Source organism: Plasmodium gaboni, chromosome 6 (assembly GCF_001602025.1).
Source record: "Plasmodium gaboni strain SY75 chromosome 6, whole genome shotgun sequence".
NCBI lineage: Eukaryota > Apicomplexa > Aconoidasida > Haemosporida > Plasmodiidae > Plasmodium > Plasmodium gaboni.
The window spans coordinates 752,327-765,498 of NC_031486.1; the positions used below are offsets into that span (position 1 = coordinate 752,327).

General features: G+C 18.1%; 4 protein-coding genes across 4 annotated transcripts; 1 reads left to right on the plus strand and 3 right to left on the minus strand.

Annotated features, from left to right (window-relative positions):
• Window positions 1-466: 466 nt before the first annotated feature.
• PGSY75_0621900 (putative signal recognition particle subunit SRP68) lies at window positions 467-2,785 on the minus strand (the record flags this gene model as incomplete). The annotated part of the gene is made up of 1 exon (XM_018784796.1): window positions 467-2,785. One exon carries the CDS (start codon window positions 2,783-2,785, stop codon window positions 467-469), a length of 2,319 nt encoding a protein of 772 aa, XP_018642850.1.
• A 1,014-nt stretch (window positions 2,786-3,799) lies between these two features.
• PGSY75_0622000 (hypothetical protein) lies at window positions 3,800-4,742 on the plus strand (the record flags this gene model as incomplete). The annotated part of the gene is made up of 3 exons (XM_018784797.1): window positions 3,800-4,028; window positions 4,133-4,286; window positions 4,487-4,742. The coding sequence occupies 3 exons, from the start codon at window positions 3,800-3,802 to the stop codon at window positions 4,740-4,742; spliced, it is 639 nt and encodes a 212-aa protein (XP_018642851.1).
• A 318-nt stretch (window positions 4,743-5,060) lies between these two features.
• On the minus strand, window positions 5,061-9,170 carry PGSY75_0622100 (hypothetical protein; the record flags this gene model as incomplete). The annotated part of the gene is made up of 1 exon (XM_018784798.1): window positions 5,061-9,170. The coding sequence occupies one exon, from the start codon at window positions 9,168-9,170 to the stop codon at window positions 5,061-5,063; it is 4,110 nt and encodes a 1,369-aa protein (XP_018642852.1).
• Window positions 9,171-10,229: 1,059 nt separating this feature from the next.
• On the minus strand, window positions 10,230-12,926 carry PGSY75_0622200 (putative radical SAM protein; the record flags this gene model as incomplete). Its single annotated transcript, XM_018784799.1, has 1 exon — window positions 10,230-12,926. One exon carries the CDS (start codon window positions 12,924-12,926, stop codon window positions 10,230-10,232), a length of 2,697 nt encoding a protein of 898 aa, XP_018642853.1.
• Between the last annotated feature and the right edge of the window lie 246 nt (window positions 12,927-13,172).

Genomic DNA, 13,172 nt, shown 5'->3' on the forward strand with positions numbered 1-13,172 from the left:
TATATTATATATATATATATATATATATTATAATTTTCATTTTATTTTTTTTTCATTTTTTTTTTTTTTTTTTTTTTTTTTTTTTTCTTTGTATTTATTTATATTCTTCTTCTTTATATAATTTAGATATTTTTCATTTTATAATTTTTTTTTTATTATTATTATATAAATTATAAGAGATTTTTATTTAATAAAAATATTTACAGTTGTATTTAAAAATTAAATATGAAGACATATGACACATAATGAAATTAATGCATATATAAATGATATGAAAATATATATATATATATATGCACATTTGTGTGAAAAAAAGGAGAATAAAATCAAGTGCTCTTGCATAAAAGGATATTTTAAAAAAAAAAAAGAAAAAACAAAAAACAATACCTAATAATATATATATATATATATATATATACATACATATATCATGCTATATTGGTTTGTTTGTTATTGTTGTCATTTATTATTTCCAGAATGAACGTAATAATCCCCTTATTAATGAACCTCTTTCTCCTCTTTGTTGGTCATGTCCTAATAAGTAAGATGTACGATACATTTGAGTCATATCTATATGTAAAGGATTTAAAGATATTTGTTTCATTTTTGGAGCGAATAGAGAATTATCTAATTGAAACAATTGGTTTTGTTGAGATGATTTATTTTTAACTTGTAATGCATATATTGATAGATGTCTAAAATAATATTTTTCATTAATTAAAGAAATTACATCTTGTAATCTATTAAATAGAATAGATATTCTTAAAAGAGATGGAGATTTAATATTATTCATATGTTCTTTTTTAATATATATATAATTTCTTGTTTTGATAACATCAAATAATACATGTGCTTCAGTATTTTTTTTATTTAATGCATAATAAAAAGCTAAACAAAATGATTTTAAATTTTTAATAATTTGTAATATATTAATAAAAATATCTTTATTTTCTATATTTCTTAATTCTTCAATATTTTGTTTTAATATATCTGCATACCTAATACCTGTATGTAATATTGGCATATCATCTATTAGATCTCCAAAATTTTTTTTCTTCTTATTAAAATGAAAATTTTTTGATTCCTTATTTGTATAATATAAATCTAACAAGCTTTTCATTAGTATTAGAATAGTTCGTTCGATATCTACATAAAGTTTTTGTGCCAGAAAATAATTTTCTAGTAGGGTCCAAATTTTTTCTTTGAGTTTATTATAATCACCACTAGAATTATTATTATCAATATTGTTGTTACTATTGTGACTACTGTCACTATTTTTATTATTATTATTATTATTATTATTATTATTGTTTCTGTTGTTTGCACAGGTAATTAATTCTTCGTGTATAATTCGTAAGCACTCATAATAATTACAATATATGTCTCCATAAAATTTTATAATATTTTCTTTATCATACTTTTTGAAGAGGTCTAAAACAATTTGTATATTATTTGATAAGTCTTTAATATTATTTTCATTATATTCTATATTCATTTTATATATATAATCATCCTCAATATATTTTTTAACATTTTTTATAATATTTTGTATCTTCAAAATATTATTATTATTATTGTGTTGAACCCATTTGTATTCTACATTATATAAATTAATAATGATATCATTATTTACATGTTGAATATTTAGATTATAATAATTTTTATCACTTGTAGATATATTATTACAATAGGATTCATTTATATTATTATTATTATTATTATTATTGTTGGTGTTGTTGTTGTTGTTGATGATGCTTGGTATTATATTATCATTATTATGAGTATATTTAAAATCATCCTCATGTAATTTTTCATTTATATAACTTAATCTATGTTTCTTCATATTATATGAACAGGTACGTTCACATGAATTAATTACAGATAGAAAATAATCAAATGTTATATCAATGGCTTTTTCAGAATTCATGAGATTATTATTTAAATTCGAAAAATAAGATTCATTTTGTAAATTTATAGAATCATGTTCATATACAAGTGAACTTCTCTTATCATTCATATCTTGTTTATCACATTTATTATCATTCTCATTTTGATGATCTTTCATTTGATTCGTTTGTGCATGAGCATTTAAAGATATCCTTTTTATTAGTTTAATAAATTTTAAGAATTCATCTGTTTTAGATAAACATTCTTCATATTTCTTTTTTTCAACAAGATAAGATGCTTGAATAAATGAATTGTAACATTTAATTTGTAATTCTGTATTTTTATCTACAAAATTATTTATTGTTTGTATAAGAAAATTCATTTTGTGAACAGATTTTTTTAAACGTCTCATATAAGAAAATTTAGCTCTGTAAGGTTTTTTCAAATTATTCACATCTGTTTTTATTTCAAGATATCTACATCTACATGCTTCTACATCTAATAATAATAATTCTAAAAATAATTCATCCATATCATCACATTCATATATTTTAGATATATATTTACCTACTTTCTTTACATTAAATAATATTTTACTTCTTATTTTTCTTCTTCTTCTATTAATATAAAGTAGAAATCGAGATATGTCTTCATTATATAATCCATGTTTTTGATATACTTGATGTAAATAAAAAAATATATCAAAGCTAATTTTTTCATTTCTTTTCTTTTTTATATATCCATCACTCTCTTTTTTTATCTTCACAATGTTCACAAGTTGGTTCTCATTCAATTTGTCAGTATCACTCAATTTGTTAGTATCATTCATCACTTCATTTTGTTCACTTCTCATATTTTCATCACTCGAAACGTTCTCAACACTAGATGATTCATTCATTTTTATTTTATTCTTAAATAATTATTATCAAAATATGGAAACTATATAATATATCCACAAAAAAAAGAAAAATAAATAAAAAAAAATAAAAACAATGAATATTTAAATAGCAATATTAAATATAAATATATATATTTTAAATAATTTATTTATCTTTATATTTTATTATTTTATTTATTATCATGAAAATACAGTATAAATTAATAATATAAAAAAAAAAAAAAAAAAAATTAATTGTATATTTATTTATTAAGGTATTATATATATATAACAATATTAAGTACTATAAATAAAATATTATTTTTTTTTTTTGTGTATTTTTAAAATATAATAAAGATTTATTGCAATAATTATAATTCAAGAAAAATATTTAAAATGAAATAAAATAAAAAATATATATATATATGTATAAAATACAAATTAACAATATATATATATATATATATATAATATATATATGTTTATTATTTAATGGAATAAATTTTGATGAATTAATATTTACTCATTCAATAAATATTAAATAACTTTATATTAGTAGCAATATTTTATATATTAATAAATATATATTATATATATATATATATAATATAATATTATGATAATATTTATTATATATAAGTGCAGTAAGTGAATATTTATTACATAAAATATATTCATATATATATAATTATATATATATATATAATAATTTCTTTTTATCACAATAATTATTAAAATAAAAGATTATTTGAATTTATTATTGTAGATTTTAATAAATCCTTTTTTTTTTTTTTTTTTTTTTCTTAAACTTTTAAGTATATCATATGAATATTTTTTAATTAATATATTTATTATATTATAATAAAATAATAACTAGGCTTTATTTTTTTATTTGTATATATGAGAAGTTTTTTCAGTGCAATATTTTTATTATATATATTACCTTCAAAAGGGACACGAACATATACATATATATATATATATATTTATTTATTTTAATTTTTTTTTTTTTTTTTTTTTGTGTGATATAAAAATATGAACAATGTTTCACTTGTTCTATTAAGTATATATTTTTTTTCATATATATTTGTAAGAGGTTATCAAGTTATTTATGTAGATACTATAGATGACATACCTACAAATGAATTGATAGAAGAAGACTTATCATGCTCATGGAGATATTATTGTTCTGATTTTTTTCATGTTTGTGAAAGAGGATGTAGTTCAAAGAAGAGGTTGAAAAAGGGATACAACCTAATAAATAGTAAGACAAAAAATAAAAGATAAATAAAATAAAATAAAAAATATATGTATATATATATCTCTCTCTATATATATATATATTATATTTATTCGCCTTCTTTGAAGCGAGCACATTGAAAGGAATTTGTTATTTTAATGTCGAATGTGATAATTATGACATTTATTTCGATACTGATAATTCGTTATATTTTATTTATTTCTCAAAATTATTTTTTCATATTAGTTCGGATTTTACACTATATATGAATCTTTTAAAAAAGTAACAAAAAAAAAAAAAAAAAAAAAAAAAAGAAAAAAAAAAAAATAAAAAAAAAAAAAAAATATATAATATATAAATATATATATATATATGTGTAGTATCTCATAATGACCCTCCTTTTAACATAAAAAATATTATGTAATTATCTTCCTATATATATATATTTATTTATTTTTATTTTTATTCCTATTTATAATAAGAAGTGATAAAAGGTCAAAAGATGATAATTATATGAATAAAGAAAATATTGAAAAAAATTGTAACAATACGAATAATTTGCACACGTATGAACAATATAAAAAAAAGTCCTTCTATGAAAAAATAAGTTACTATAAAAAATTTATAGCCAAAAAGTTTAAGAAAAATTTAATTAAGTTATTAATATTCTTTTTAATTATATATATGATTTTTATTTCTCTTTTTATATATACATATATGCGTCTAAAAAATATATGAATAAAATCAAATAAATAAATAAATAAATAAATATATATATATATATATATATATATATATATATGTTGTTACGAAATAAAGTACATTTTATTATTTATTTATTTTTTTTACAAAGTTTTTATCGAATATTATTACATAATAATCATATGAATAAATATTTCGCTTTGATAAAAAATAGTAATGTGTATTATTTATACATATTTTAATGCTCATCAAAAAAATTTACATTTTTTAAAAATAAATTATATATATATATATATATATATATATATATATTTTATGTTAATCATATAAGATATATATTTAACTTACTCATTTTTATATTTTGTAAATATTAGATTTAATCAACTTACAATTTTTCTTTCTATTATTATAATTATCATCACTATATTTTTTTACATCCGATTTAGTTTTTTCCTTCATCATTATATCTTTCTTATTATTTATATTAGTTTGCCCATACACATAACTTAAATTATTTTTATTATTATTATTATTTTCTTTTTTTTTTTTAATCTCTGTAATTTCTTTTTTCTTATCTTCTTGAAAGAATTCAATCTTTTCTTTATTCATATTATTATATTCCTTTACACTTTCATTTATAAATTCATTTGCTCCTTCCAAATATTTTGGAGAGAAAGAAAAATTTTTGTTTATGTTATAATCTTCATAGAATTTTTTATTAGATGTTATGAAGTCATTTTTATATTCTATATAATTTTTTTTTATTTCCTTTTCCACATAATTGTTTTTTTTTTTATTATGTATCTCATTATTTGTTGAATTTTTATGATCACACATATCTTTTTGCCAGTTTGTTTTATTATCTATTCTGTTATTAAAATGTTGTATATGTGTTTTGTCTTTAAAATGTATCTCTTCGTTGTTAGATGATATAGAGTAATAAGGATATAAAGGGTTATTATGCTGGATATATTTATGAATATCATCTATATTATTATCATATTTATGAATATCATCTATATTATTATCATATTTATGAATATCATCCACATTATTATCATATTTATAAATATCATCTACATTATTATCATATTTATGAATATCATCCACATTATTATCATATTTATGAATATCATCCACATTATTATTGTATTTATTATTTTCCTCTTCCTTTTTAAAAAAATCAAAGTAATTTTCATTCTCAATATTGTAACTTTTTATCTGTGCCACTTGATCGTTTAAACTTATTAAATTATTGGTAATCTGATTTTTTGATTGATTTATTAAGTTGCAACCATCATAATAATTTTGAAGATTATCATATTTTGAAGATGAATTATTATTGTTTGTAATATTTTTTTTTACATTATGATCATATTGTATAGACAATATATTATCTTTCCTATGCTGATTATTTTTAAAAAACAAAATATCATGTTCTTTTTTTTTTTCATCTTCATTTAAATCTATTTTTTCTTGTTTGTATATATAAGTATTATTAATAATTTTATTATATTTATCGATGATATGTATATAAAAATTTTGGAAAGAGTGTTTATTATAATTTGTAGTATAAAAGATATTTTTTTCTTGATCATAAAATTTGTGTATGTCTTTAATATCATCATAATCTTTGATAATATTATATATAAAAAGTGATTGTTTTTTTGCATATTCATATATGAAAAGATCATTATCATTTATTTTTTCCATATGGATTTGATTACTTGAAATATTATCATTTTGTAGATCTTGATGAATAGAAATAGAATCATTAAGATATATATGACTATAACCACAATTATTATTATTATTATTATTATTATTATTATTATTATTATATTTATTTATATTTTTAAAATTATTAGTTATATCCTTTTTATTTACATTATGGAATCTAAAAATGAATGGCTTAATATAATTTACAAAGTAATTCTTCTCATCCCTACAAAAATTATTATTATCATCATCATTATTATTATTATTATTATTATTTTTTTTTTTTATGTTTTCATCATTTATATCAATATTTTTCTGATTAGACTTGCAGGATGTGTATGAAAAAGTAAAATAATTTTTTTGATTTCTTTCATCCTTTATTTCAACAGATTTTAGATGATCAATAAAAAGTGGAGGTACATTTATTTTAATATTCATTAGAGAACATAAATGGATACAAATACTTTCCATAATAGATAGTAGATGTAAAAGAAATTTCAATTTTAATAATTCATTTTTTTCTATAAAATCTAAAAACTGAACATCTTGATATGAAGGTAAGAGATATAAAGGAATTAAATCAAGAGGACATTTTATAGATATATAATTATTATATAAAAAATGAAAAATATTAATTGCTTTATATTGTTGTGAATTATTTGTTATTGTATTGTTTTCATTATTATATACTAATTCGTTATTATGATTAAAAAAAAATTTAAAATACATATTATTTATAATATATGATCCTTGTGATTTATTATTATGATAATTATTATTTTCATCACTTTGTATAATTTTTTGTATTTTTATTTTTTCGATATAATTATTTTCATTTATGATATGAGCAATATAATTATCAACATTGTCATTATATAAACTTACATAGATAGGTGTAAAATAATTATGTTGTATATTTTCTTTTTGATGATTGATTTTATTAGGATAATAATGAATACCATGTATACATTTTTTTATAGAAATATAAAAATATTTTTCTTTAGATGAAGTAATATCTTTTGATTGTATTAAATATAATGTATCAGGTAAAAACTTTTCTTTTTCATATATCTTTTTATTTTTTGATTTAATAAGAATTAATCTTTTATTAATAATTTCATCTTGTATATTGATTAAAGGTATGAAAGCATAATAACATCTAATTTTTGTTCTTGAATTTTTTTTTGATTCACTTGAATGATCTGAACTAGATGAATTACAATGAAATTTATTTATGTTATTATAAATATGTTTGTTCAATATATTATTCTTATTCTTCTTCTTCTTATTATTATTATTATTTAATTTATTTTTTAAGGTTTTTATTTCTATTTTTAATATATCATTGTTATATTTATATGGTAAGATAATATTTTCTATTCTCATTCCAGGTATTTTTAATTGCACATCTGTAATATAAATATTTATTTCTATAATTTTTTCTATGTTTTTTATTTTATTTATAGTAAATATAATATTTGATCTATATTTATATTTATGTGTAAATAAAGATACGTCAACAACATTTTTGTCATTTGTTTGGGTATTAATAATTTCATCATTTGAATATTCATCTGTTACATTATTTAAAATAATCTGATCTGTTTTGTCTTTTATCTTTTCTTTTATATTATCTACATGTTCATTATATATAAGGTTATCTTTTGTAAGTATGTTACACTTTGGTTTTATATGATTTATTACTTTTATAGAAGATTTATTACTATTCATATAGTGGGACATAATATTTACATATTCATATGGTTCATTAATTTTTTTTTTTATGTCTTTAAAATTTTTTTCTTTTTCATTAATACATTTTAATAAATTACATTCATAAATATTATTTGATTCGTTAATATTATTATTATTATTGTTATATTTTTTATTATTTATATTATTTATATTATTTATATATTTTTCCTCATATATTTTGTTATATAAAAAATCGATATCAGTATTTGGCTTCTCTATATATACATCTATAAAATCATCGAATGCACTTTTAATATTATTAAGAATTGTTTCTATATTTAAGGATTTATTTTTTATAATATTTTTTTGTATAAAATTATTAATATCATTTAAATGATATTTTTTATTTTGTTCATTTAATGATATGATAGATTTAATATTATTATTATATTTTTCAAGGGATGATAATTGATAATGATAATTTTCTTCTTTATCATTTTTATAATTATTATTAAATAATTCATCTACATTATTACATAGTGGTAATTTCTTTTGTTTGAATATATTATATCTATCTTTATATTTGTTTATGAATTCTTGTATTTTCTTTTTTGTCTCTCTATGATCACTGTAAAGATAATTATACTTTTTATATATGATGTTTTTATTTTTTTCTTCTTTCAAATGGAGATCAGAAGAATTGCTATTAATTGGATTAGTAAGTTCTGAAATAGAAATATTTTGTTCTTCATCATAATAATAATTATGACAACTATCTCCAATATTATTATTATTATGACAACTATTATTATTATTATGACAACTATTATCATTATTATTATGACAACTATTATCATTATTATTATGACAACTATTGACATTATTTCCATTCAACATTTTATGTGATGTCCCTTGGCAAATTATTTCCATAATTTCTTTTTTTTTATCATTTCTTTTCTTTTTGACCGATTCATTCATATCCTGTATTTTTAATTTTTTTTCTAAATAGGAACTTTTAAATACTTGGAAATTTATATGTCTTTCTTCCATATTTTTTTGTATTCCTTTTATTTTTAAATAAATGACAAATCTATAAAACGTTTATATCTCTTCTACATATAAAAATTTTTTTTTATATATGTATAGAAATTATTGTGTGGTACATAAATACACACAAAAATATAAAAATAAAAAAATAAAAAAATAAAAAAATAAAAAAATAAAAAAATAAAAAAATAAAAAAATAAAAAAATAAAAAAATAAAAAAATAAAAAAATATGTATTATATATATATTTTATTTTTTTTTTTTTTTTTTTTTTTTTTTTTTTTTCATATTTTGTTTAATATTATATAACAAATATCATAGAAATAGAACAAATTTTTATTCACTTGACAAAAAAAAAAAATATTTTTTTATAAATATGATATATTTTTAATGATTATAAATAATTATACTTATATATCCTTTAATTATTTTTATTTCATTTTATTATTTCATATAATTTTGTTCTTTGTCGCATGACATGTGACAGTAGCTCTTTATAACATGGTTGAAAGAAGATCTACCTTATAAGAATGAGGAGTATATAATGAGTGTACATTTTTTTTTTTTTTTTTTTTTTATTGTACATGCAAAAAACTCCCCACGCACACACATATAAATATAAATAAATATAAATAAATATTTATATATATCTATATACATATATATTGTGTGAACATATGTATGTGTTTATATTTCTTGTTTACAAATGTCAAGATAAATAATTTATCGTTTAAGAATTATGATCATAAAGGTAATGATGACACTATACAGTATTGTAAAAAATAAGTATACATAAATATATACATATATATATATATTATATGTTTTTAATAAAAGGTTGAAAAAGTTATACTCGCATATAATAAATATTATATATATATATATATATATATATATATATATATGTATGTATGCTTTCATTTAATTATTGTTTATATAAACAAAAAAAAATTAAAAAGTAAATCATAATATTATAAAAAATACTTAAAAATGAGAAAGCCCCCACAATGATGAATTAATAAAATATATACATATATACATATATATATATTTTTATTTTTTATCATTCAATTAATTCAGCGAGGACGTGCCATTTATGTGTTGATAAAATTTTACAAGTGGCAAAATTTCCTAGTAGTTTTATATTTTTATTATTTTCATTTGATAATAAAACTTTAACATATTGTTTTGTATGACCTATGATGTGTTGACTTTTTGAGGATATTTCTGTAAATAGAATTTGTTGTATAGTATTTTCTAAGAATTTATAATTATGTTGATATGATAAGAATGCATTAGTAACATCTCTTGATCTATTTTTTACAACTTTAGTATTAATTTTTTTCATATTATATGCTACAGTTCCTCTTCTTGGATAGAATTGAGAAATATTTAAAATAGGGAATTGGAACTGTTTAATTAAATCTACAGTATTTTGATGATCTTGTTCAGTTTCATAAGGAAATCCACATATAATATCAGTTGATATAGTTATATTAGGTATATATGTTCTTAAATTTTGTATTAGAAAAATAAAATCTTCTATTGTATATTCTCTATTCATATTTTTTAATACATTATTACTTCCACTTTGAACAGGTATATGTATAAATTCATACATATTTTTATGTTTTAATAATTCACATATATCTTTTATATGTTTTAATATATATGGTGGATTTGTCATACCTAAACGTATCATTACATTTGTATCTTCTATACTTTTTAAAATATCTTTTAATAAATTTACTATATTTGTATTTATATCTATACCATATGCTCCTGTATCTTCTGATGTTAACCATATTTCTTTTATATTTTCTTCATTACATACATATCTAATTCTATCAGTTATCTCTCTTATATTATAACTTGATAAATCACCTCTAGCAAATTTTGTTTTGCAGTACGTACAATTACCTAAACAACCATTATTTATATTTATTATTTCTATATATTTATTTTTTCTAATTTTTGGCATGTTTAAAGATGTCATTTTTTTTGATGTCTTCAAATATTTTACATGATAACCATTTATAACATTTTCTACAACATCTACTATCTTATCAATATTGTTTACACCAACAAGTGATACGTTTTCAAATACTTCCATGTCTTTTTCTGCTTGTGGCACACACCCACATACAATGATCTTTATATTCTTTGGCTCAATATTTTTTTTATTTTTTTCTGATACTGCATTTTGATCATTGTTATTACTTCTAAGGACACACTCATCTTTATTGGTAACTTTAAAGAGGGAGTTATCATCATTATGTTGATCTGGGTGTATATATTGATGTATATTTATATCATGATTTTCATGTTGATGTATATTTATATCATGATTTTCATGTTGATGTATATTTATATCATGATTTTCATCTTGATGTACATCTTTATTTTCTTTATTTATGTGATTCTCTTCTTTAATTTCCTCTTCGCATGCACATGTATTATTCCCCACATTCGATGAACAACATGTTGTTGCCTTCAATAAATCACTTTCATTATTTGTAACCAGATTCTTATTTTGTGAACAACATATATTATTATCAAATTTAAAATCATCACAATGATCCTTTTTATTATTATCGTGAGGAATACTAATCTTTTTACTCGTAACACATTCAGCTGATTCGTTTTGATATCCTTTCTCATAACAATATTCATGGTCTACATCTGAAAAACCAGATGAAGATGTTGATAAGCATTCCAAGTCATATTTTTCATCTACGTTTTTTTCTTTTTTTTCTTTTTGTTCTTTATTTTGTTCCTTCTTTTTTTTTTTTTTTTTATTATTATTATTTAATTTTTTTACATAATTAATAATCGTCTTCATACTTTCTTCACTAGGATTTTTGACAGTACAACTGTTGACAATACATATGTCACATTCTTCAATTTTCTTTACAAACTGAAAACCATAATTGGCTAGTAACCCCATCATAAATTCAGAATCTGAACTATTATGAGCACATCCAAAAGATTTAAAATATATTTTATAATTTTCTGGTAGTATAATAATATTATTATTATCAATTGTGTTATTGTTACTATTTGAAGAATCGTCATCATTTATTATGTTTGTTTTGTTTTGTTTTTTATCATGTATATAATTATTTGAATTATTATTCATATTTTTTGAATTATTATTCATATATTTTTTTTTTTTATTTTTCATTTGTATAAACTTATAATTTGTTCTTTCATTCAAGTTATTAATATCTTCTACATCTGATATACTATCCTCTCCACTACTAAAATTATTTATATTATTCATATTATTCTTATTATTCTTATTATTCATATTATTCATATTATTCATATTATTCATATTATTCTTATTAAATATGTCTACATTTTTATTTATGTTTTCATTTTTTACTCTTTCATATTCTTTATTACTTTCCACGTCATTGTCTGTACTTATATAAGATATACTACTCTTGTGTAGATTCAGAATTTCATCTAATAAATATTTATTTTCTTCATCGACATCAGAGGAATAAAAAGAATGTGAAGAACACATATCACTATTATCACAATATTTATTGTCATTTATGTCATTATTAATATATAATTTCTTTTCTTTTCGTTTGCCTTTATTTAAACCTTTCTTTTTTTTCTTCTTCTTATTAAAAAATATATTATTCAAAAATTCTTTTATTTCTTTCTTTTTATATGTATATATGTAATACGTACCCCCTGCTGCTAAGAATAAAAAACTTATAAGTTTGGCTCTTCCATTTAACGACATTTTATTTATTTAGATGTTTATATATATACCTTATAACAAACAAAACAACAACATAAAAAAAAAAAAAAAAAAAAAAACAAAATTAAAAAAATGAAGATTAAAAAAAAAAAAAAAAAAAAGTACAACAAGTAGTACAAATATATAATAATGTATTTATTATTCATTTAAAAAAAAAAAAAGAAAAAAAAAAAAACCCATAGTTTTTAATCAATAAATATATTATATATATATATATATATATATATA